General features: G+C 42.3%; 1 protein-coding gene across 2 annotated transcripts in view; it reads right to left on the bottom strand.

Annotated features, from left to right (window-relative positions):
- F13B (coagulation factor XIII B chain) overlaps positions 1-23,876 on the bottom strand; it is a 75,269-nt gene that overhangs the window by 37,913 nt on the left and 13,480 nt on the right. For both annotated transcript variants that reach the window (XM_089691278.1, XM_089691277.1), the window contains exons 5-8: positions 19,633-19,809; positions 6,081-6,260; positions 2,907-3,092; positions 632-814 (exon numbers count right to left, since the gene is read on the bottom strand). In XM_089691278.1, the coding sequence (XP_089547404.1) occupies positions 632-814; positions 2,907-3,092; positions 6,081-6,260; positions 19,633-19,809 (726 nt within the window). The remainder of the gene's footprint in view (positions 1-631; positions 815-2,906; positions 3,093-6,080; positions 6,261-19,632; positions 19,810-23,876) is intronic.

Consider the following 23,876-nt stretch of genomic DNA (forward strand, 5'->3'; position numbering starts at 1 on the left):
CGCTCGCACACAGTCCATATAAATCTTTTTCCCATATAAATCTTTATTTAGTCTTGGTGTCAGTGTCAGAGGGTAAGTGCTACACAGATTTTAAACATACTTTATGGGAATGCAGTGTTTTGAAACATCTGATTCACATAATTTTTCTTATTGTTGTGCAACTGTTATATTTATATATTTTATTTAGATTCTTTTAGCCCTGAAAAGGGCACTCTAAACCCCCAAATGATTTTACACAGACATTTACGAATAAACAGTCTCTTTGGACTCTGATCTATTGGTGTGGCACTCCTGCTTCTCCTTTATAACTAATAACCTGACACACTAAAAATAATTACAGGAACCAGTCGCACGTCACCCAAATCACGTATACTACTTTTGCAGAAATGTGTAGATAGTAATTATTACACAATTACATAAAGGATACATTAAAAACACAAATAATACAGAAACAATATTTACAATATTTTAATTTTGTATTTGATAAAGTATCAATTTAAGTATTCAAAAAGTTTGGAATATAGAACATATAAATGGGATTACCTATATTACTACTTAAAATAAAATCAGATCATTTAAAATTTAATTACACTGATGATACATGTGTACACAATGTACACCTCTTACCTACCCAAGCATTTAGGCGGTTGTGACCATGCTCCACGTGTACAGTATACAGTTTTATTTCCTTCCATTAAGTGATAACTGTGACATCGGTATTCCACGGAAGAGCCACTGGTATACCTGGCCAGAGCAGCACCGGTAAGCTCACCTTGGTTTATATTTGGTGGTCTTCCACAGTCTTCATTATTGGCTAACGTATATAGAAAAATAGAGATATTTGCCATATTAGAATTTTAATTGAAATGGACTAGTAAAAGCTGATGTGAAGTGCCTAGGCAAACTGAATGTCTGCTAAACATTAAGTGACCTTTTGCTATTCCATCTAACAGTACCTGTGCATAGAGGAAGTTGTAAGCTCATTATTGGCCCCTGTCACAGCTTTCCCTGGGTATCTCAAAAAAACACCCAAACAAAACAGTAGGCAATAAATATCAGTTAAACCATTGGAGAAATAAGTTCTTTGTAAAATGAGACATGCTAGTATGTTATACAACAAACCATAAGGTTATAGTTTTGGTTTTACAACAGTTGGTAAGATGAAAGGACAAGGGCTGAAATTGTTGTCACATCACCAGCAGCATTGGGTCCCTTCCATAGCCTTGGGAGTCTAGCACATACTAATTTACCCAGGCCAAATTCATGCGAAATGACAACAGTACTCGGACAGAAACCCAGTAGGCTTGCAATTTAATGCAATATTTTGGCTGGTGCAGCACATGATGGAGCCAGAGGGACAGAGTTTTTTTTTCATGTTTTGCATACCCCTGTACGCTATACTCTTGTTTACGTGAGCACAGGCATATAACTGACAACCACTGTGCACATCCATTCATGTCTATGGGCGGCTGAACACAGCAACTGGGCTTTCTGGATTAGGAAAATTTACTGGAATTTATGTTGCATGGGCTCAGGTGCCCATAAGCAAAAGGCCTACAAGATAAAATATAAATATGGATGTGTAGCGAGTCCCCTGTAGAGGCCAGAAGTTTGTAGATCCCAAGGTCTTTTCCCACTATCGCTCTGCAGCCAGGAACACATGCAAGTTCTTTCTCTCTTGGCTCAACAGTCTAGGGCAGGGGTGGCCAACCTGTGGCTCTCCAGCTTCTGCAGGACTACAAGTTCCATCATGCCTCTGCAAGTCAGTAACTTCCCATCTTTGCAATGCCTCATGGGAAATGTAGTTCCACAACAGCTGGAGAGCCACAGGTTAGCCACCCCTGGTCTAGGGTGTTGCTTTTTTGTTTGTTTTATCTTAGGGTTGAACTTGGATGGGGATTTGGAAAAGTAAGATGCTCCAATAACTTGCTAAAACAAATCTTTGAGGACACTGAACTTGCTTCTTGAATGTTAGAACTCTTGGAACTTAGAACACTGAACCTTCCTTGGTGAACAGTCCAAGTAACAACCCCCTTTCTGAGAAAAGGATCAGCTGTGTTCTTCAGGAAAAGCTTCTTAGCAAACACACAGCTAACTTTCTAGCACATAAGGGGGGTGGTATTACTTGGTCTCTAGGATCTCTCCCAGCCTATACTCACAGAAAACCTCTGGATAAAAGGTTGCCTCCCACCAGTATCCTACAGGCAGATTCTCCCAGTGATCCCAGACTAGAGCCTTAGATGACAGCCCTCTCAACCAGCCTTTAACAGCATACAGCAGCTCCAAGCCTTCCAGCCTCCCACCTACAGCCTCCACTCGACAGCCACATGGCAGGATTGCCTGGAAGGGCAGACAAGCCCACAGGCGATGATCTCCCTTTGGCAAGAAGAAGACCAATCTGCTCTCTGCTCCAGAGCATTTATGCTTTCTCCCAGAATCCCCTAGGCTGACTCTCCTAGAGATTGGCTGGGGCTACATAAATATTAAGCTGCTGATTAATATGCTCCCACCTCTATTAGCCAGAGCTCCTCCAGGTGAACAGGGAGAAACAAACAATCATGCTGCCCCTGGAACACAGACCAGACTAAAATAATCAAACCCAGCTCCACTGGTTACAGTGAGCTAAACTAAATTTACCTACACTAACACTTAACTGTAAACTCCAACAAAATACCAGGCTCACTGGGTCTAGTGAGCCAAACTACATTTACCTAACAGAACAAATTAACCCCAATAACTACAATGGGTGCAAACTAAGTGTACCTAATCCTAGCATCTGACTAGGAGGGTGCTACACTTGTATGAGATCGGGGTGATAAGTAGGGAAGGGGGGGGGATAATCTTCACATTAATAGTTTTGAGATACCTTCTTTTCTAGTTATGCTGCTGTTCTAGGATTGACTTACCTTTGCATTTAGGAGGCTCTGTCCACTTGCCCTTCCTACATATGATTTTATTTGATCCTTGTATTTCATATCCATCAACACATTTGTAAAATATGGAATCACCACTGTAATAAACCTCTCTTTCCATAATAGCTGTTCCATTATCTGTTGGTGGAGGTTTGCCACATTTTATCTTTTCTCTGAGTTCTGTTAAGAAATAAAACAAAAGTGAAAACACACAACCATCTTACTGAAAAAAAAAGAAAAAGGATATAAAGATCCTTCCACAATAAAACTTAAAACAATATCTTCATTTTCTTAGCAAATTAAAGTCATATAAATAAAGTCCAACATAACACTGTGCGTTAAATTCTTCCAAGTTTCTATTGTCAAATTTTGTAACTGTGCCACCAAGATCCCCTACCTCTGTGAAAAGTGCACACCCACCAACAATCCTGTGGCCTCTATTTTACTAAAGGTCAGAAAGCGCTGTGGGTTAAATAGTATCTTCCAGATCAATATTGCCAATCTATTTTAGCTCCTCCGTAATCTCCATTGTTTCTGATGCATCCCTCCAGAAAAACACCATAACATCAAGCCAAGGGGGAAAAAAACTATAGTGTATTAGTTTATTATTAAAAGAATATATAAGGTATAAAAGTATTACACTCACATAAAATTGTGCCCAAGATCGGCACTAATATAAATAGCCTGTGTCACTGCGATCCCCCTTGGGAGAATCCAGTGTTACTTCAGACCACTATCAATAAATATAAATATGTAAAATTATATCAGGTGATATTGATCTGGAGAATACTATTTAACCCACAGCGCTTTCTGACCTGGATTGTTGGTGAGTGTGCACTCACAGAGGTGGGGGGATCTTGGTGGTACAGTTATAAGATTTGACAATAGAAACTTGGAAGACTTTAATGCACAGTGTAATGTTGGACTTCATTTATATAAGGACTTTAATTTACTAAGAAATTGATGATATTATTTTATGTTTTATTGTGGCAGCACCTTTATGTCATTTTTCTTTTTTTCATTTAGAGTGATTTTATGTCACTATAGGTGGGCAGCTTCACTTCATAAATGTGTTTTATTTGTGACAGCAGGCGCCTTTATATATAATTTATTTTACAACCATCTTATTATTTAGATTTATGTCTCATGAGATGTGAGTTTTTCTGCACCTGTTTCTGCAGGGAAACATTGGTATCATGTGTGGATTTTTTCTGTGTTGAAATCTGCAATGTGTATGCAGTTTTTTGCGCAGATAAAAAAATTCACATGATATTAAGACAGTTGTGTGAACAGGGCTCATAAAGAAAAAGTGTGATGGTGTGAACAATGGTTTTCTTTGTGTTCTTGCAGAGACCTGTGTAATAAATAAGCATGTCTCTGCAAATGGTGTGAACAAGCCTATGCAAGTTATAAGTGCACATTTTTTCCATCAGCTTCTATGCACATATGGTGAAAAGGAGGCCTTAAAAATATACTTGATATTTAGACTCACTGTCCAGCCTAGCCAGGGTCAGATAGTGTTTTCTCCAGCATGTTTGTAAAAGCAGGGCTAGGTAGTAAACAGTGCCTGGGACCAGGTAGGCTGGGTGTTAAATCTGCATGGGGTATGTTTTATTGAGGCTGACTATGAGAAGGAGAGATTACGGTTGGTTGGAGACTTTTATAAATGGACTTCTGTATGTGAACACAAGATGAAGAATAGGTAGGAACCACTTTGTGTTTTGAGCAGATTACCATCTAAGCTTAAAATCTACTTAAAGCGGAGTTCCACCTAAAAAAAAAGAAATTAAAAGTCAGCAGCTACAAAAAGTGTAGCTGCTGACTTTTAAAATACAGCCACTTACCTGTCCCTCGGTCCAGCCGTGTGCTCACCACCGCTGGTTTCACCGGTCGTCTTCTCTCCCTGGTGCCGGCATCTTCAGTGTGGGCACCTGGCTGTGACAGCTTGCGGCTTCACAGCTGGGTGCCCACTGCGCATGTGCAAGAAGCAATACGCTTTGTGAATGTCCCATAGTCTTCTGGGATCTGTCATGTGTCCCAGAAGACTAAGGAGAGGGAGGGGGGGGGGGACAACTTCCGCTTCTGATCGCCTAGGCCAGTGGTGGGCAACCTTTTTTTTCAACTGAGCCAAATCTCGCCAAAACCACGATTGAAATTTATTTTGAGAGCCACATTTTTAAAACTGAAAATACATAGGATGGTACACTATTTTTAGTTTCAATAAGTTTTTATAGTAATTCATCCCCCATAGTAATTCATCCCCCATATAGTAATTCATCACCCATAGTAATTCATCCCCCATATAGTAATTCATCCCCCATATAGTAATTCATCCCCCATATAGTAATTCATCCCCCATAGTAACTCATCCCCCATATAGTAATTCATCCCCCATAGTAATTAATCCCCCATAGTAATTCATCCCCCCTATAGTAATTCATCCCCCATATAGTAATTCATCCCCCATAGTAATTCATCCCCCCTATAGTAATTCATTCCCCATATTCATCCCCCATATTAATTCATCCCTCATATAGTAGTAGTAAGTAAGTAGCAAGTAGTAAGCCAAGTCCCCCCTGTGTCAATTCACTTATCTTTGCTCCGCGCGTTCTTCTCGCCGTGTTCCCGCGTCGTTGCGGTCTTCAGGGCGGACTGTGAGAGGAGCCTAGCTCCTCTCACGTTTGTCACGCTGCCCCGCCTACACACATCCTGACAGCCAATCACTGGCTATCAGGATGTGAGTGGCAGCGAGACTGGCCAATCATTGCATTTGAGCGCGCTGCCCTGGCTGTTTTTTTTTTGGATCACACTCCGCGGGCCGGATTAAAAGGTCCGCCGGGCCGTAGTTTGCCCATTGCTGGGCTAGCTGCAGAGTCCTGACTTTTGGGGCGGCCGCCCGAGAGGAGGGAGGGGAGCGGGCGCCCGGCACACAGAAGAGCCGCATTAAAGTGTGTAAAGAGCCGCATGTGGCTCGCGAGCCGTGGCTTGCCGACCACTGGCCTAGGCGATCGCTGTGGAAGTGGGAGTGGGTACCTGTCAAATTCGTATACCCGCTCCCCAAAGGTGCCAATCCTTAATGATGAGTGGGGGGCAAAGGCTTAAAGCGGAACTTACCCTTTTGGGTGGAACTCCACTTTAATTTTATGACAGTGGTAGCTGATTACTCACCAATACAAGTAGGTGGAGTTGTCCACTGACCATTCTCACAATGGATTTTCTCAGTGCCAGTAAGCTTGTAGTTGTCATCACAGTCATAATGTACAATGTCTCCAATGCGGAATATGGCTGAGTTGTTAAGCAGGATGCTGTGGGCTGGTCTGGGTGGTGGTGGGCATCTTTTCTTTCTTTCTGTTGTAAATACACCATGTTTTCATTAAACATTATCAGTAATAACACTCTGTAGTGAATTTACTAAAGAAAAATAGACTGTTCATTTTGTAAAGTGAATGTTCGCTGATATTTGTAAATAAAATAAAGCTATTTTTGTCTTATTCAATCAATGATGTGTTGGCAACTTTTGTTTTCCATTTCTGTTGCACTTAATTAGGCATTAAAAGTGAACACAGCCTCAGCTTATTTACTATCATTTACTTTTCAAATGTCTACGGCAGCCTTTTATACACAGAGGAACTTTTAAAATAGCTTTCCGGTCTCTCTCGGAATCCCTGCTAAAAATGACTATATCTACAACTCATGATACATTAGTGTGATGGTCAGTGGGAAGAATGCTCCTTACACTTGTGGACATTGGGAAGAATTACCCCCTTACAGATAGCTACAAAGATTAGTGGAACCCCTAGCAACCTCTGGAGGAACCCTAGGCGTCCATAGAACCATGGTTGAGAAACCCTGCTCTACACTTTTAGCAAGTCAACCCCAATGTGTATCTTAAATTTCTGATAGGATAATTTTAGGACTTTAAAAGCCATTGCTTTCTATTAATCCCAGGTGGAATGTTTGTAACTTTTTTAAGAATGCTTGGCAAGAAGAATATTGTAGAGCTGGCATGTTGGATCCTGACTTGATGGGCTTTTTTTAATAGCAGAACTTGCTTCTTTCCCTTGCACTACCCCCTCCGGAGTCGCTGAGTTTTGGGTCTCCCTAAAGCCCTGCACAGCCAGGCAACATGCATTTTCTCCCACACTTTGCACTCATAGTCAGTAAACAGTCAATGAGCTTGGTTTTGTGATTTTATTAAAGGTGTTAATAACTTTGACGGAGTTGAGGGGTGTATGGGATGCCCAAGGAAACTGCAAACATGAGGACAAGCTCCTTAGCAACTATGTACAGATGTGGACAAAATAGTCTCTTCTTTAAGAGCATTCCAGTTCTCTGGTGTACCTCCTCAGACCTCAAATGAATCCTATTCACCCAGCTGCACTGGGGGTATTACCTGGGCAAGAAGGCCAAGAAACTGGCAATTTAGCACAGAACTGCAGATGAGAAGCTAGTTAGGTTTCCAGCTGACTGCTCTCTCCCCTTATCCAGCCTGGGGGGTGTAAGTATACTTTCACTGTCCTCTCCTGATAGCTCAATGGGTTGGTGGTTGCTTTCAGGCCTTTCCCTGGGCTGGCTCATTCCCTGCTGCTCAGTATGTCCTCTCTTGGAGATGGTGGTACAGTGGATATCCTATTTTCCAGCACTTGCCTGTAGGTAGACCTCTTCCTTGGGCCCCCTCCCAGGCTCTACACCCCAGCCTCTTACTCCATCGTCCACCCAACACTGCCCCTGCTGCACAGGCTCTGCGATATTTAAAGCTGAGCTCCACCCAAAAGGCCAACTGCTGGTCAGAAGGAGGTGGACGGCAGGTCAATTGCACCTGTCAATGACATTTGACTGGTTTCAGGACCAACTCAAACTGATATAAAACACAAGCAGAATGCTACTAAAGGCAAAGATAGGCACTTAAACTGGTGACTTTGGGGCCTTATGCAGCCATTTCACCCCCTTTTCATCTTTCAACCAGTTTAAGGGTATCAAATGAATAAGAGCCTCAACTGCTCTCCAGTTGATAAAAGCCACTATTTGACATGGACTTTCACTGTATTGTTCCTTTAGGCTAGGTTCACACTTCTGCAGTTTGCATTCGATCCGTTTCTGCAGTGCTTTTTGTGGAGTGTTATGCATTTTTTGCACATGCATTTTTGATGCGTTTTGTGGTTTTTGGTTTTTTTTTTGGCCAACTTGTTGCTCGGCAGATGAAAAACATGTCAAAAACACGCACTTAGCACTTTTTATAAGTAGTTTCATTGAAGTTTCAGAAGTCCCTGACCTTTTCCAAAAAAGATATAGATGTGAACGTGATCCATAGGAAATCGTGATAAATGGCATGAACTGCGTTCCTGCAAAATGCATAAAAAAACGCACAGGTGTGAACCTGGCTTTAAGCACATGAAACTCTATTTTGCTTGCAATGTTTCAGTGTCCTTCACATAACACTGACAAAGCTTTTCCTAGAATATTCCCTCTCTCTCTCATCCCGTCCCTTCTCAAGGTTTTAGTTTCACAAGTGGTTCACACTACAAAAACAAACTCTAGATCCATTTCAGCATGCCTAGAGTTTGCACACTCCAAAGACATGCTGGTAGGTTAATTGGTTAATGTCTAAATTGTCCCTTGTCTGTGTATGTATTAATGGGAGTTAAGGACCTTAGATTGTAAACTCCTTGACTGATGTGAATGTACAATATACAGTTGTGTTCAAAATAATAGCAGTCAGACATCCCTAACCTGATCAATCACTGTTTTTGGTAGAAATTATATTTCTACATGGCAAATAATTTACTAACAGGTGTAGTAGAGTAATAGAAATCCAACAGACCCAACAGTCATGACAGGCATGCTGCTGATTCTGTGTAATTGAATCACTAATTGAAAGGGGCATGTTCAAAATAATAGCAGTGTGGAGTTCTATTAGTGAGGTCATTCATTCTTTGAAAAACAGGTGGCAATTATTGCCCTTATTTAAGGAAGGAAGGCAGCAAATGTTGTACATGCTGGTTACAGTGCATTTCTCTCTGAAATTCTGAGGAAAATGGGTTGTTCCAGACATCGTTCAGAAGAACAGCGTACCTTCATTAAAAAGTTGATTGGAGAGGAGAAAACATAAAGAAGTGCAGAAAATGATAGGCTGCTCAGCTAAAATGATCGCAAATGCTTTAAAATGGCAACCAAAACCTGAAAGATGTGGAAGAAAGCGAAAAACTACCATTCGAATGGATAGAAGAATAGCCAAAATGGCAAGGACTCAGCCAACAATCAGCTCCAGGAAGATCAAAGAAGGTCTAAAGTTACCTGTGAGTACTGTTACAATTAGAAGATGCCTATGTGAAGCCAAGCTATCTGCAAGAAGCCCCCGCAAAGTCCCACTGTTGAAAAAAAGACGTGCTGAAGAGGTTACAATTTGCCAAAGAGCACATTGACTGGCCTAAAGAGAAATGGCGCAACATTTTGTGGACTGATGAAAGTAAGATTGTTCTTTTTGGGTCTAGTGTCCGGAGACAGTTTGTCAGACGACCCCCAAACACTCAATTCAAGCCACAGTACACTGTGAAGACAGTGAAGCATGGTTGCGCAAGCATCATGATATGGGGATGTTTCTCATACTACGGTATTGGGCCTATTTATCGCATACCAGGGATCATGGATCAGTTTGAATACATCAGAATACTTGGAGAGGTCATGCTGCCTTATGCTGAAGAGGAAATGCCCTTGAAATGGGTGTTCCAACAAGGCAACGAATCCAAACACACAAGTAAACGTTCAACATCTTGGTTCCAGACCAGCAAGATTGATGTTATGGAGTGGCCAGCCCAATCCCCGGATCTTAATCCAATAGAAAACTTGTGGGGTGACATCAAAAATGCAGTTTCTGAGGCAAAACCAAGAAATAGAGAAGAACTGCGGAATGTAGTCCAATCATCCTGGGCTGGAATACCTGTTCACAGGTGCCAGAAGTTGGTTGACTCCATGCAACACAGATGTACAGCAGTTCTCAGAAACAGTGCTTATACAACTAAATATTCATTAAGTGATTCAAAGGAAAGCAACATCTTTAAACATTTTTCAGTTTATATAGTGAATGTTTGAGCTTGAAAAGAAGAATACAAACACTGCTGTTTTTTTGAACAGTCTAATATTCATTTTTCTTCAATTTTTTTTTAGAGGAACAACACAAATTTGATATATTTTTTCTTCATGTTTTGATTTGGAATAAAATGTGTAGTGTTCCCAATGCATTTGTGTTTATGGAAATAAAAGCTATTAGAAGGATTTTGAGCTTTATTCACTTTTTTCAACACATTGCTATTATTGTGAACACAACGGTGTATATATACAGTCAGGTCCATAAATATTGGGACATCGACACAATTCTAACTTTTTTGGCTCTATACACCACCACAATGGATTTGAAATGAAACGAACAAGATGTGCTTTAACTGCAGACTGTCAGCTTTAATTTGAGGGTATTTACATCCAAATCAGGTGAACGGTGTAGGAATTACAACAGTTTGCATATGTGCCTCCCACTTGTTAAGGGACCAAAAGTAATGGGACAGAATAATAATCATAAATCAAACTTTCACTTTTTAATACTTGGTTGCAAATCCTTTGCAGTCAATTACAGCCTGAAGTCTGGAACGCATAGACATCACCAGACGCTGGGTTTCATCCCTGGTGATGCTCTGCCAGGCCTCTACTGCAACTGTCTTCAGTTCCTGCTTGTTCTTGGGGCATTTTCCCTTCAGTTTTGTCTTCAGTAAGTGAAATGCATGCTCAATCGGATTCAGATCAGGTGATTGACTTGGCCATTGCATAACATTCCACTTATTTCCCTTAAAAAACTCTTTGGTTGCTTTTGCAGTCTGCTTTGGGTCATTGTCCATCTGCACTGTGAAGCGGCGTCCAATGAGTTCTGAAGCATTTGGCTGAATATGAGCAGATAATATTGCCCGAAACACTTCAGAATTCATCCTGCTGCTTTTGTCAGCAGTCACATCATCAATAAATACAAGAGAAGCAGTTCCATTGGCAGCCATACATGCCCACGCCATGACACTACCACCACCATGCTTCACTGATGAGGTGGTATGCTTAGGATCATGAGCAGTTCCTTTCCTTCTCCATACTCTTCTTTTCCCATCACTCTGGTACAAGTTGATCTTGGTCTCATCTGTCCATAGGATGTTGTTCCAGAACTGTGAAGGCTTTTTTAAATGTCGTTTGGCAAACTCTAATCTGGCCTTCCTGTTTTTGAGGCTCACCAATGGTTTACATCTTGTGGTGAACCCTCTGTATTCACTCTGGTGAAGTCTTCTCTTGATTGTTGACTTTGACACACATACACCTACCTCCTGGAGAGTGTTCTTGATCTGGCCAACTGTTGTGAAGGGTGTTTTCTTCACCAGGGAAAGAATTCTTCGTTCATCCACCACAGTTGTTTTCCGTGGTCTTCCGGGTCTTTTGGTGTTGCAGAGCTCACCGGTGCGTTCCTTCTTTTTAAGTATGTTCCAAACAGTTGTTTTGGCCACACCTAATGTTTTTGCTATCTCTCTGATGGGTTTGTTTTGTTTTTTCAGCCTAATGATGGCTTGCTTCACTGATAGTGACAGCTCTTTGTATCTCATCTTGAGAGTTGACAGCAACAGATTCCAAATGCAAATAGCACACTCGAAATGAACTCTGGACCTTTTATCTGCTCATTGTAATTGGGATAATGAGGGAATAACACACACCTGGCCATGGAACAGCTGAGAAGTCAATTGTCCCATTACTTTTTGTCCCTTAACAAGTGGGAGGCACATATGCAAACTGTTGTAATTCCTACACCGTTCACCTGATTTGGATGTAAATACCCTCAAATTAAAGCTGACAGTCTGCAGTTAAAGCACATCTTGTTTGTTTCATTTCAAATCCATTGTGGTGGTGTATAGAGCCAAAAATGTTAGAATTGTGTCGATGTCCCAATATTTATGGACCTGACTGTATATATATATATATATACGTGACTTTGCATTTCGGACGCATGTCCTACCCGCACCACCATTGGCGGCCTCACCTGTCGATCACCGGGTCCCAGCTGGTGATTCCCCGCCAGCACCTGGCGATCGCTGTGTATCACCGACGGGGGAGAGGCCTGTATGTAACCAATACTGATCTCTCCCCTATCAGCTCCTGCACACTGCTTTGTATGGCTCTGCACACATCTTACTGTGTAAAGCACACACAGCACACAGTAAAACAGCACACAGTTAACCCTTTTAGCATCTCAGATGTTATCCCCTTCCTGCCCAGTGCCATTAGTACAGTGTCAGTGCTTTTTATTAGCAGTGATCACTGTATTGGTGTCATTGGGAATGTCAGTGACAGTTAGTCAGTTCCCCTCCAGTGTCAGAATGCCCGCTGCAGTCCTGCTATAAGTCGCTGATCGCCACCATTACTAGTATGAAGATAAATTCCAGTATCTATACCGCCATTTGTAGACGCTATAACTTTCACGTAAACCAATTAATTTACACATATTGGGATTTTTTTTTTAGCAAAGACATGTAACACAATACATGTTAACCTAAATTTATGACGAAATTTGATTTTTAAATTTTTTTACTGGACATGTTTAATAACAAAAAGTCAAAAATATAGTTTTTTTTCAAAATTGTTGGTCGTTTTTTTTTAGCTATAACGCAAAAAAATTAAAACCGCAGAGACGATCAAATACCATCGAAAGAAAGCTCTGTGGGAAAAAAAGGACATAAATTTAATTTGGGTGCAGCGTTGCATAACCACGCAATTGTCAGTTAGTAACGCAGTGCCGTATTGCAAAAAAATGGCCTGGTCAGGAAGGGGGGTAAATCCTCTGGAGGGCAAGTGGTTGAAGTAACTGTTCTGACAAAATTTATCATTACATTCTGTTTTACACAGAAGATAAAATAGGAGTAGTGTGAAATATTATTTAAAATGAGCAAATAGAATAATGTCACATTTCATATGTCATAGACTATGCAAAACTAAAACGTCAAGAAGGGAGGGCGAGAGAGAGAGAGAACATCTAGCTCTGTTGTGTCTGCGTCTTAAGTGAAGGGCACAGGGCATATTTCAACATTGCAAGCAAGATGGAGTCTCTTGTGCTTAAATGAACAATACAGTGAAAGTCCACGTCATTTTCAAAAAGAAAAATCCATAACACTTTTCCAGAAACATTTTGCGGCTATTAAGTTCAATACTTCAGAAGAATTCCAACTGTATAGAACTCCACGCTATAGAGAACTGCTAATAAATTTGTAGCTGCCTGCAGATTACTTTTCTAGAAAGGTAGTAATCAATACTGAAAACAAAGACTGGTGCGGCGCTTACTTTATTTACCAATCAGATTCTGCCACAAATGCTTCTATCAGAAAGGATCATCATATGTATACTATTCCTCAATAAAGTTCTATATACATGTGTGTAAATCAAAGTTGCTACATGGAAATAAAGTATAATGCCCTATGCCTATTACTGCTCACAGTGCTTTTAAATAAACATTTATGTAGTACCTGTGCAAATCAGCCCACAATATATAAAGTGCTTATTTGCTCAATATGCAATCCTACACAAATGTGCAAATATGCACTACTTGGCCATCAATATATAAAGTACTCTTACCCAATATGCAATCCTATACAAATGTGCAGATATGCATTAATCAATCCCTGTGCAAATCTGCAAATTATAACTAAAATGCTCACAAATTTCAAAACTGCAGCAATTGTGAAATATGCAAAAACTGCAAAAATGTACAAATATATAAAATATTATCAAGAAATCCAATATCACAGTCATCCACTTGTGGAATAAAGTGACTTGTGTGCAATATTCTCCAGTGCTCTGTGCAAATCCACTCCAGGCTCCACTCCTACTGTACCACACTCACCGAGACTTTTCGACCCCTTATGTGTAATAAGGTCTACAGTGTTTTAAACATGGGTACTCTCAGCTCCATTAGTCCCAATATGTCTCAGGGCCAGATCTAGCCTGTTCAATGTGGGTGTGCTGCAAAAATGTAAAGGGGCAGAGGATCAGAGATCAGCAGGGTAGAAGACAGGGGTCACTACTGGCAGGGCAGAGGACAGGAGTCACTGCTGGCAGGGCAGAGGACTGGGGTCACTGCTGCCAGGGAAAAAGACAGGGGTCATTGCTGGCAGGGCAGAAGACAGGGGTCACTACTGGCAGGGCAGAGGACAGGGGTCACTGCTGGTGGGGCAGAGGACAGGGGTCACTGCTGGCTGGGCAAAAGACAGGGGTCATTGCTGGTAGGGCAGAGGACAGTAGTCACTGCTGGCGGGGCAGAGGACAGGGGTAACTGCTGGCGGGGCAGAGGACAGGGGTCACTGCTGGCGAGGCGGAAGAGAGGGGTCACTGCTGGCAGGGCAGAGGACAGTGGTCACTGCCGGCAGGGCAGTGGATAGAAGTCACTGCCAGCAGGGCAGAAGACAGCGGTCACTGCCGGCGGAGCAGAGGACGGGTCACTGCTGGCAGGGTAGAAGACAGGGGTCACTGCTGTCTGGGCGGAGAACAGGGGTCACTGCTGGCAAGGCAGAAGACAGGGGTCACTGCCAGCAGGGCAGAGGACAGGGGTCACTGCCACAGGGCGGAGGACAGGGGTAGAGCTCCTTCTCCCATCCCTGCGCTGCACACAGCACAGACAGCAGAGCTCCTAATCCCCACACAACGCATACCTGAGATCAGTATAGTGTCAGTCAAGGACAGTATAGTGTCAGGCTAGGGTGGTAAAGTATCAGATTAGGGTGGTAAGGTGTCAGATTGGGACAGCACAGTGGCAGGTTAGGGCAGTATAATGTCAGGTTAGGGTGGCTTTGGAGGGTTGGGGGCACAACTAAAATCTGGGGGTGCATAGCCCACCCAGCACCCCCCTAGATCCGGCCATGATATGTCCGCTCTGCAGATATCCTTCCTGTTGTTGCTCTCCGAGAGTGCATGCATGTAAGGGAGAAACAAAGCCAGAGGCAGCCTGCTCTCACCTACTTAATTTCAGTTAAAAGTTATAGCGTTTTGGTACTTAACATCATAGTAACAAATGCAATATACAACATTTCATCCCGGAGGAGACCATACAATATTCCTGAAGTGATAACTGAGATTGGTGCGGCGCTTATTTTATTTACCAATCAGATTCTGCCACAAGTAAATATTGTATGAACTCCTCCAGGATAAAATGTTGTATATTGCAATTGTTACTATAATGTTAAATACCAAAATGCTTTGTCAAAATTAAATGACACTAAAACTGACCCTTACATATAAATATGAAAAAAAACCTACAAATTTCCAGTTCTTATTAAAATATCATACCGTACCTGCAGTTATCTATTCTTGTCAAAAATGGTTTGTAGGACCTAATCGTGCATATTTGTAGGATATGCTTTCCAATAAGGGAAGATCCATTCTTTTACTTTATTTCTTTTTTAGTATATTAATTTTAACACCAATGTCAGTTATGGCAATTTTTGAATGAGCTAATTTCAGAAAGTCTTTGGTTCTCTGAGAGGTCCATGGAATAATCTGATCATTTTAATGACAACTTACTTTTGGGTGACTATCATTGCCTTCTGTGATTTGCGCTCTGCCTTCCCATGCATTATTATTATTATTATACAGGATTTATATAGCGCCAACAGTTTGCTCAGTGCTTTACAATATACCGGGAGACAATACAGTTCAATACAAGAGGGATTTGAGGGCCCTGCTTCTTGGAGCTTACAATCTAGGAGGGAGGGGCTAGTGGTACAAAAGGTAGTAACTGTGGGGGATGGACTGGTTGGAAGAGTAGAAGATTCCAGTATTAGCTGAGGGCAGGAAGAGATAGGTTTTCAGAGATTGCCTAAAAGTGAGCAGAGTAGGCGATAGTCTAATAAATTGGGGTAGAGAGTTCCAGAGGATGGGGGAAGCTCTTGAGAAGTCCTGGAGACGAGCATGGAAGGAGGAGACAAGGGAGCTAGAGAGTAGGAGGTCTTGCGAGGAATGGAGAGTACGGTTTGGGTGATATTTAGAGACAAGATCAGTGATGTAATTTGGGGCAGAGTTATAAACGGCTTTATACGTCATTGTTAGTGTTTTGAATTTTATCCGTTGGGCAACGGGAAGCCAGTGGAGGGATTGGCAGAGAGGGGTGGCAGATACAGAACGGTTAGTAAGGTGGATGAGTCTGGCAGCAGCACTCATGATAGACTGAAGAGGGGATAGCCTGTGATTTGGTAGGCCAATGAGGAGGGAGTTACAATAGTCAAGGCGAGATATAGCAAGGGAGTGAATAAGTTGCTTAGTGGTTTCCGAGGTTAGGAACAGTCGTATCTTGGAGATGTTGCGGAGGTGAAGTCTACACGATTTGGACAGTGATTGGATTTGGGGCTGAAAGGAAGGATGGAAGTCTAGGATTACACCTAGTACCCTGGTTTGAGGGGAGGGACTGATGTTTGTGTTATTGATCTTGATGGAGAAGTCAGGGGAGGGGGCACGGGCTGGAGGAAATACTAAGAGCTCAGTTTTGGAAAGATTGAGTTTGAGGAAGTGGAGTGACATCCATGCCGATATGTCACTTAGTAGGTTAGTAATGTGAGTGGAGACTGAAGGGGTGAGGTGAGGGGTAGAAAGATAGATTTGTGTGTCATCAGCATAGAGATGGTACTTAAAGCCGTGGGAGTTTATCAAGTGACCAAGGGAGGAGGTATAGATGGAGAAGAGAAGGGGTCCAAGGACAGAACCTTGAGGGACCCCTACAGAAAGAGGGAGTGAAGAGGAGGCAGTGTTATAGGCAACACTGAAGGAGCTCTGCGATAGGTAGGAGGAGAACCAGGAGAGAGCAGAGTCTCTGAGGCCAAGAGAGTGGAGTTTTTTGAGGAGGAGGGGATGGTCAATCGTATCAAAAGCTGCGGAGAGGTGGAGTGTAGAGAGCGAAAGCCAGACTGTAAAGGGTCAAAAAGGTTGTTGTCGGTGAGGTGGGAGCTCAGGCGATTGTAGACTAAGCGTTCTAGGAGTTTAGAGGCAAATGGCAGCAGGGAGATGGGTCTTAAGTTGTTCAGGTTGGTGGGGTCCAGGGAGGGCTTTTTAAGTATGGGAGTGATGTGCGCATGCTTTAGAGGGGAGGGGAAGGCACCAGTAGAGAGGGAACAATTGAAGATGTGAGTGAGGGAGCATAGGATGGAAGAAGAGGGTGACCGTAGTAGTTGTGAGGGGACAGGATCCAGGGGGCAGGTAGTGAGACGGGCTTCTGAGAAAACCTCTTTGGTAGTAGCAAGGTCAAAAGAGGAAAGTGTTGAGGGAGGTTTAGTATAAGGTATGCTAAGTGGGATGGATGTCTGTGCAGTGGCGATGCCCCTACAAATTGCGTGAATTTTGTTTTTTAAATGATTTGCAATCTCGTGAGCAGTGAGTGAGGTACTGGGTGGAGGTGGAGAAAGTAGAGAGTTAAAAGTAGAGAAAAGACGACGAGGACTGGATGAGAAGGTATTAATAAGAGTGACAAAGTAGGTTTGCTTAGCAGCATGAAGGGAGGAATTGTATGTTAAGAAAGCAGATTTATATAGGGTGAATGCTTGGTGGGATTTGGTTTTACGCCACAATCGCTCCAGCACATGGCTATGTTGTTTAAGATTTCTGGTGTGGTCAGTCTGCCAAGGTTGTAACGGTCGTGGCCTGATGCTTCATGTTGTTAGAGGAGCAAGCGAGTCTAATGCGGATGAAAGCGAACTGTTATAGACAGCAGTGGCCAGGTCAGGGCAGGAAAGGGGAGAGATTTTGTCATAGAGTTGGTCAGTTGCCCAAGTGGAAAGGAGCAGGGTTCAAGTTGTGAAGGTTTCTGCGGGTAATTGTTTGCCGCTTGGAGGGATAGGTGTTTGAAGATGAGGAGACTGTGAAGGTGATGAGATTGTGATCAGAGAGAGGAAAGGGGGTGCATGACTACTGTGAGAATTTAGCAATTTTTGGTTCAAACAGACCCCATTATCTGTACTCAGTTATGCAGCCTGAAATCAGGGGCAAAGATTTCTAGATCTCTAGAAACATTCTGCACTGAGGAATTTCACCATATAGTAGGAGTCTGAAGAACTCCAGTTTGCCACATCTGAAAAGATGGGGGATACTCTGCTGTCAAAAGAACTCATTATGGGCTCTAAACAGGGCATTAAAAACATAAAAATGAATAAATATGCCCGTGGAAAGGGTTAAAGATAAAGTAATCTAGTGGGAAGGTAGACCCAAGGAACCTCTGGATGTTTGAATCTGTTGTTGACCCAAATATGTCTGTTTTAAAGGGAGGGCTGTTTGCACGAGGAGAGGAGGATCGGGTAAATAAAAGTGTTTTTTACTGTTCCTTAGACATAAACAAGCAGATAACTCTTGAAATGTATGGACACAGCCCCAGTGCAAGTGAGGACTTTTACATTTCTCAGGGTTGTGCTTTAACTTACTAGGTAATGCACATATAAGGCCATTTCTGAACAAAACACTGAAGCACTAGCGCTAAGGTCAAATGTTCACATCCTGCAGGACACAGAAGTGTTACTGTGGTCATATTTAGAGGCAAATATAGCAATTGTATGGCCAAATTACCTTTATTAGCAATGATTTGTTTTCTTGATGTTGAAATTCTGTTGTATTACTGTATTTTACAAAAGATTGTAGCACTACCCCCTTAGGAGGCGCTAGAAGATTTGGATCCCCCTATAGCCCTGCACAGCCAGGCATCACACGTCTTCACACATGCTTGCATTCAGAGTCAGAAATCAGTCCTTGAGCTTTGGTTTTTGTTGTTTTATTTAAGGCATTTGAACTGAGATAGGGTTAGGGGTGTTCAGGATGCCCAAGGGTACTGATAAAATGAGGAGAATTTCCTGGTACTATTTACAAGCCTTCTCTGCAGCACAGTCTGTGGTGGAGAGCTAGCCAGCATCTCCTTACTGTACCACCCCAGACGTGTCCTCTTCACCCAGCAATCCTGCTTTATCCCTGAACAGGAGATCCGGTTCCTGTCACTTTAAGAGGTAAACAGTCACTGGCAGGTGGCTAATCTGGTTTTCTACCAGAGTGCTCCTTCCCCTATCCGCCCAGGGGCTTTAGGTGTGCTCACTCAGATCCTCTCCAGTACTGCTTGTGGGTTGCTGACTACTACCAGGCCTATCAGCTGGGCCACTCCTTCCCTGCCACACAGGTGGTCCTCTCTCAGGGGGCCGGTGAGCTCCAAGCTTTCCTCCTTTCCAGCTCCAGGCCTGTAGGTAGGCCCTATCCCACTGGGCCTCCTTCCTTCAGCCACACATCTTCCACCCGAACTCTCCTCCAACTCTCCTGCAGCCGAGCAGGCTTCAACACTCATAAGGGTGTCCAGCCCCTTGCCAACTTGTTGTTGGGTATTGGCTAGGATCCCTCAAAAGTGCAAACAGCCACTCCTTAGATCCACCCAATTCCTCCAGGGCCTTCCTCCAAAAGCCCTAGAACAGGTGAAAATTCAAGAGGGGCTGGCCTGCAGAGCCTCCCAGCCGTGACCACAATTTGATCCCTCTCTGGCTATTACACCTGGGTTTCTGCTCCGCCCCTGTCTAACCATTGGAGTCTAGCTTCCCCTAGCTAAACTAGGAGGATGTTACAAGATGTTAGATACCTCATTTAGATAACTCTGAATTTACTGACTTGTTGGCAGTCTTACTTAAAAACAACTCATTTTACTGACCTTCACAAGCAGGTGGCTCAGGGTCCCATCCATAAGAATAGCATTGAATTAATTCAGAGCCTTTAAGTAAATAATTTTCCTTGCATGAGAATTGCACCACATCCCGGTCTGCATATGATGCTTTTACAGGGTGGAAACCACCATTTTCCATGTTTGCCAACTTTCCACAGGAGGATTCTAAATCAAAGCACAGTTTTAAAACGAATGATACAATATAGTACAGTGTTTAGGAAGATGACAACAGCTATGTTAAAAGGCTCATTCCATCAAAGCAGATTTCTCTCTATTTTTACCAAAGCCATTGCCAGCATGACCTACAGCAGAGTTTCTCAACCAGGGGTTCCATGGAACCCTAAGGTTCCTTCAGAGGTTGCTAGGAATTCCTTGAGCAATGCGCAATTTCTACCTCTCAGATAAGATGGCTGGTATTTAATGCAGCCCTCTGAAACATGAAGTTCTCAATTTCTTTCACGTGTGTGAAGCAATTGTGCTATCGTGCTGCTTGCAGCCCATCTGCACACTTCCAATGGTTCAGGGCATAAATGAGGTAGAAACAAATGGACAAATAGTGCCCAGGATTGTCTAGCAATGCTCTACTTCTCAGGGGGCATATAGGTTTGTCCCAGTGTAAATCCTTTGGCAACAATGTCCAAACTGAAGTTGGTCATGAAAGCATGGTTCGCCTTCCAGTGTGTTCAGTGTGCTGTATTCACGACATACACTGACATCCCTAGCACCATAGAACATTTATTGCACAATTGAAACACTTTCTCTGGTTTTAATGCCATTGTAATCATAGAGCTAATTGCCTGTTTAAGGCCACTTGGAACAGAGGAACAGTGCATAAAAATCTCTTCCCCTTGGTCGGTCGCCTTTGGTGTAGACTGTGTGCACTTCCTCCAAACACAATGTGAGTGTGGCAAGAGCAATGGCCAGTATCTGTTTCTGTGATCGGAAAGGTGTGCATGTGCAGCAGCCGAGGCTAAAATTGGGCTGATCCCTATCGCTACTAGATCTTTTTGGACATAGCATGTGATCTGTGGCTGGTTACTTACCTGGAACGGAGAAACGTATCTGTGGAGCAGCTTTAGCTGGAGGTCTATTGTCTTTGAGCAATGTGAGACCTGTCAGGTCTTATTATGAGGTGAGAAGCCATCTGTGAGCACAGTGGTGATTTACATGAAGGTTCACTACGTTTGAAGTATTAAGTGCATGTAAAGTTTGATTTCACTTACTCAATGGGGAAGCATGTTTACGGATTTTAATACATTTAAGAGACTATATCACAGATTTTCTCTTTATCATGAACTTCATTCACTGCTTGTTTGCTTTTTTCAACTTCTTTTGGTTACAGACATTTATATTTAGATGTACCGTATGTTGTCTAGATAGGCAGTGACACCCATTTTATTTTGTATATGTGCATATGAATGTTAACGTGTAAAGCCCAACAATGAAGTTCTCTTATTGGTCTTCTAAATGTACAGTTAGAAACAATGTGTTGCATCTTGTTACATCTTTTTGATAAGTGCAATAAATACCTGTTGACCTGGTTAGAAATTCAGAGCAGTCCTTTGTCCTGTGTGCTGGGCTATTTCAAAGTCCTTGTGCTTATCTTAGGGTAATAAGTCAATTTGTGCCTATACTATGAAGATAAAGATAGTAGGAGTGATTGAGTAGTTTAGCAAAACTGGGTAGGGCTGACACCACTCAGTCCAAAAAATGCTGTGTGCCTTTAGCCTACAATAGGAAACTGGAAACTGTGTGTATTTTTGGCAAAGCAATATGTATTTTTGTTGTACTTGCCTTGTCTTTAAAGAAATAAAACGTGGGAAAATGTGCATGTATTCCAAGATATTTTTTGTATAGGTTTTGTTGTGAGTTGACATATGCTTTAGGTGAGATATGCGAGTTGTGGAGTGTATACAAATCATCACTTACTCCCTGATCTACTAGTTTTTCCATGGAAAAAGACAAGTCCTGGAGTGATCTGATAACTGTGATCTGATAAAACCACACACATTTAGTTATATAAGTAGGGAGCATATAAGTATCTTACAAGACCTCAACATTCTAGTAGCAATGTGCTTGCCTATGAGCCTTATACAGCAAGTGCATTTTATTTAACCACTTGACCTCCGAATATTTACCCCCTTCCTGAGCAGGCAATTTTTTGCAAAACGGCACTGGCTACATTAACTTTCAATTGCGCGGTCATGCAACATGCTGTATACAGTGAAGGAAATAAGTATTTGATCCCCTGCTGATTTTGATTGTTTGCCCACTCACAAAGAAATGATCAGTCTAAAAATAGCAACAAAAAATTCAAAAGAAATGCATGTCTAACAAATTATGCACTGGTTTGCATGTTCATGAGGGAAATAAGTATTTGATCCCCTAATCATTCAGCAGGATTTCTGGCTACCAGGTGTCTTTCATACAGGTAACAAGCTGAGATTAGAAGCAGTCTCTTAAAGGGAGTGCTGCTAATCTCATTTGATTACCTGTATAAAACACACCTATCCACAGGAGCAATCAAACAATCAGATTCCAAACTCTAAACCATGGCAAAGACCAAAAAGCTGTCCAAAGATGTCAGGGACAAGATTGTAGATCTACACAAGGCTGGACTGGGCTACCAAACTATCGCCAAGCAGTTTGGTGAGAAGGTGACAACAGCTGGTGCAATCTTTCGCAAATGTAAGAAACACAAACCAACTGTCTCTCTAGGTCTGGTGCACCATGCAAGATCTCACCTTGCAGAGTGTCAATGATCATGAGAACAGTGAGGAATCATCCCAGAACTACACGTGAGGATCTTGTCGATGATCTCCAGGCAGCTGGGACCACAGTCACCAAGAAAATAATTGGTAACACACTATGTTGTCAAGGATTGAAATCCTGCAGTGCACGCAAGGTCCCTCTGCTCAAGAAAGCACATGTTCAGGCCCATCTGAAGTTTGCCACTGAACATCTGAATGATGCAGAGAAGGACTGGTTGAAAGTGTTGTGGTCAGATGAGACCAAAATCAAGTTCTTTGGCATCAACTCAACTCGCCGTGTTTGGAGGAGGAGGAATGCTGCCTATAACCTCAAGAACACCATCCCAACTGTCAAACATGGTGGAAACATTCTGCTTTGGGGGTGGTTTTCTGCTAAGGGGACAAGACAACTGCACCGCATCAAAGGACAGCCAAGGAATTCGAAATGGGTCGTGGATGGGTGTTCCAGCATGACAATGACCAAAAACACAGGGCTAAGGCAACAAAGGAGTGGCTCAAGAAGAAGCACATTAAGGTCCTGGAGAGGCCTAGCCAGTCTCAAGACCGTAATCCGATTGGCAATCTGTGGAGGGAGCTGAAAGTTCGAGTTACCAAATGTCAGCCACCAAACCTTAATGACTTGGAGAGGATCTGCCAAGAGGAGTGGGCCAAAATCCCTCCTGAGATGTGTGCAAACCTGGAGGCCAACTACAGGAAACGTCTGATCTCTGTGATTGCCAACAAGGGATTGGCCACCAAGTACTAAGTCATGTTTTGTGAAGGGGATCAAATACTTATTTCCCCCCATGAACATGCAAACCAGTGCATCATTTGTTAGACATGCATTTCTTTTGAATTTTTTGTTGCTATTCTGTCTCTCAGTGTTACAATACACCTACCATTCGATTTTTAGACTGATTATTTCTTTGTGAGTGGGCAAACATTCAAAATCAGCAGGGGATCATATACTTATTTCCTTCACTGTACATATATGAAATTGATGTCCTTTTTCCCTCAAATAGATCTTTCTTTTGATGGCATTTGATCACCTCTGTGTTATTTACTTGTTGCGCTATAAACAAAGGCTCACAATGTTGAAAAGAAAAACAATATTTTTTATTTTCTGCTATAAAACATATCCAATAAAAAAATTTAAGTTTTTCATAGATTTAGGCCAAAATGTATTTTGCTACATATTTTTGGAAAAAAAAATATCACAATAAGTGTATATTGATTAATTTGGACAAAAGTTAAAGTATCTACAAATAGAAATATTTATACTGGAAATGTTTTATTTTGTATACTACTAAGGGCAGCGATCAGCGAAATATAGCGGGATATTGCGGCGGACATTTTTACACTGACACTTTGTGGGAACCAGTGACACTAATACAGTGACCAGTGCTAAAAATATGCACTGGTCACTGTACTAATGACCCTTTTTGGGAAGGTGTTAACATCTAGGGCAATCAAAGGGTTACG

This window comes from Staurois parvus, unplaced genomic scaffold (assembly GCF_062004578.1).
Source record: "Staurois parvus isolate SC_StPar_1 unplaced genomic scaffold, SC_StPar_1.0 ptg000560l, whole genome shotgun sequence".
Lineage (NCBI taxonomy): Eukaryota > Metazoa > Chordata > Amphibia > Anura > Ranidae > Staurois > Staurois parvus.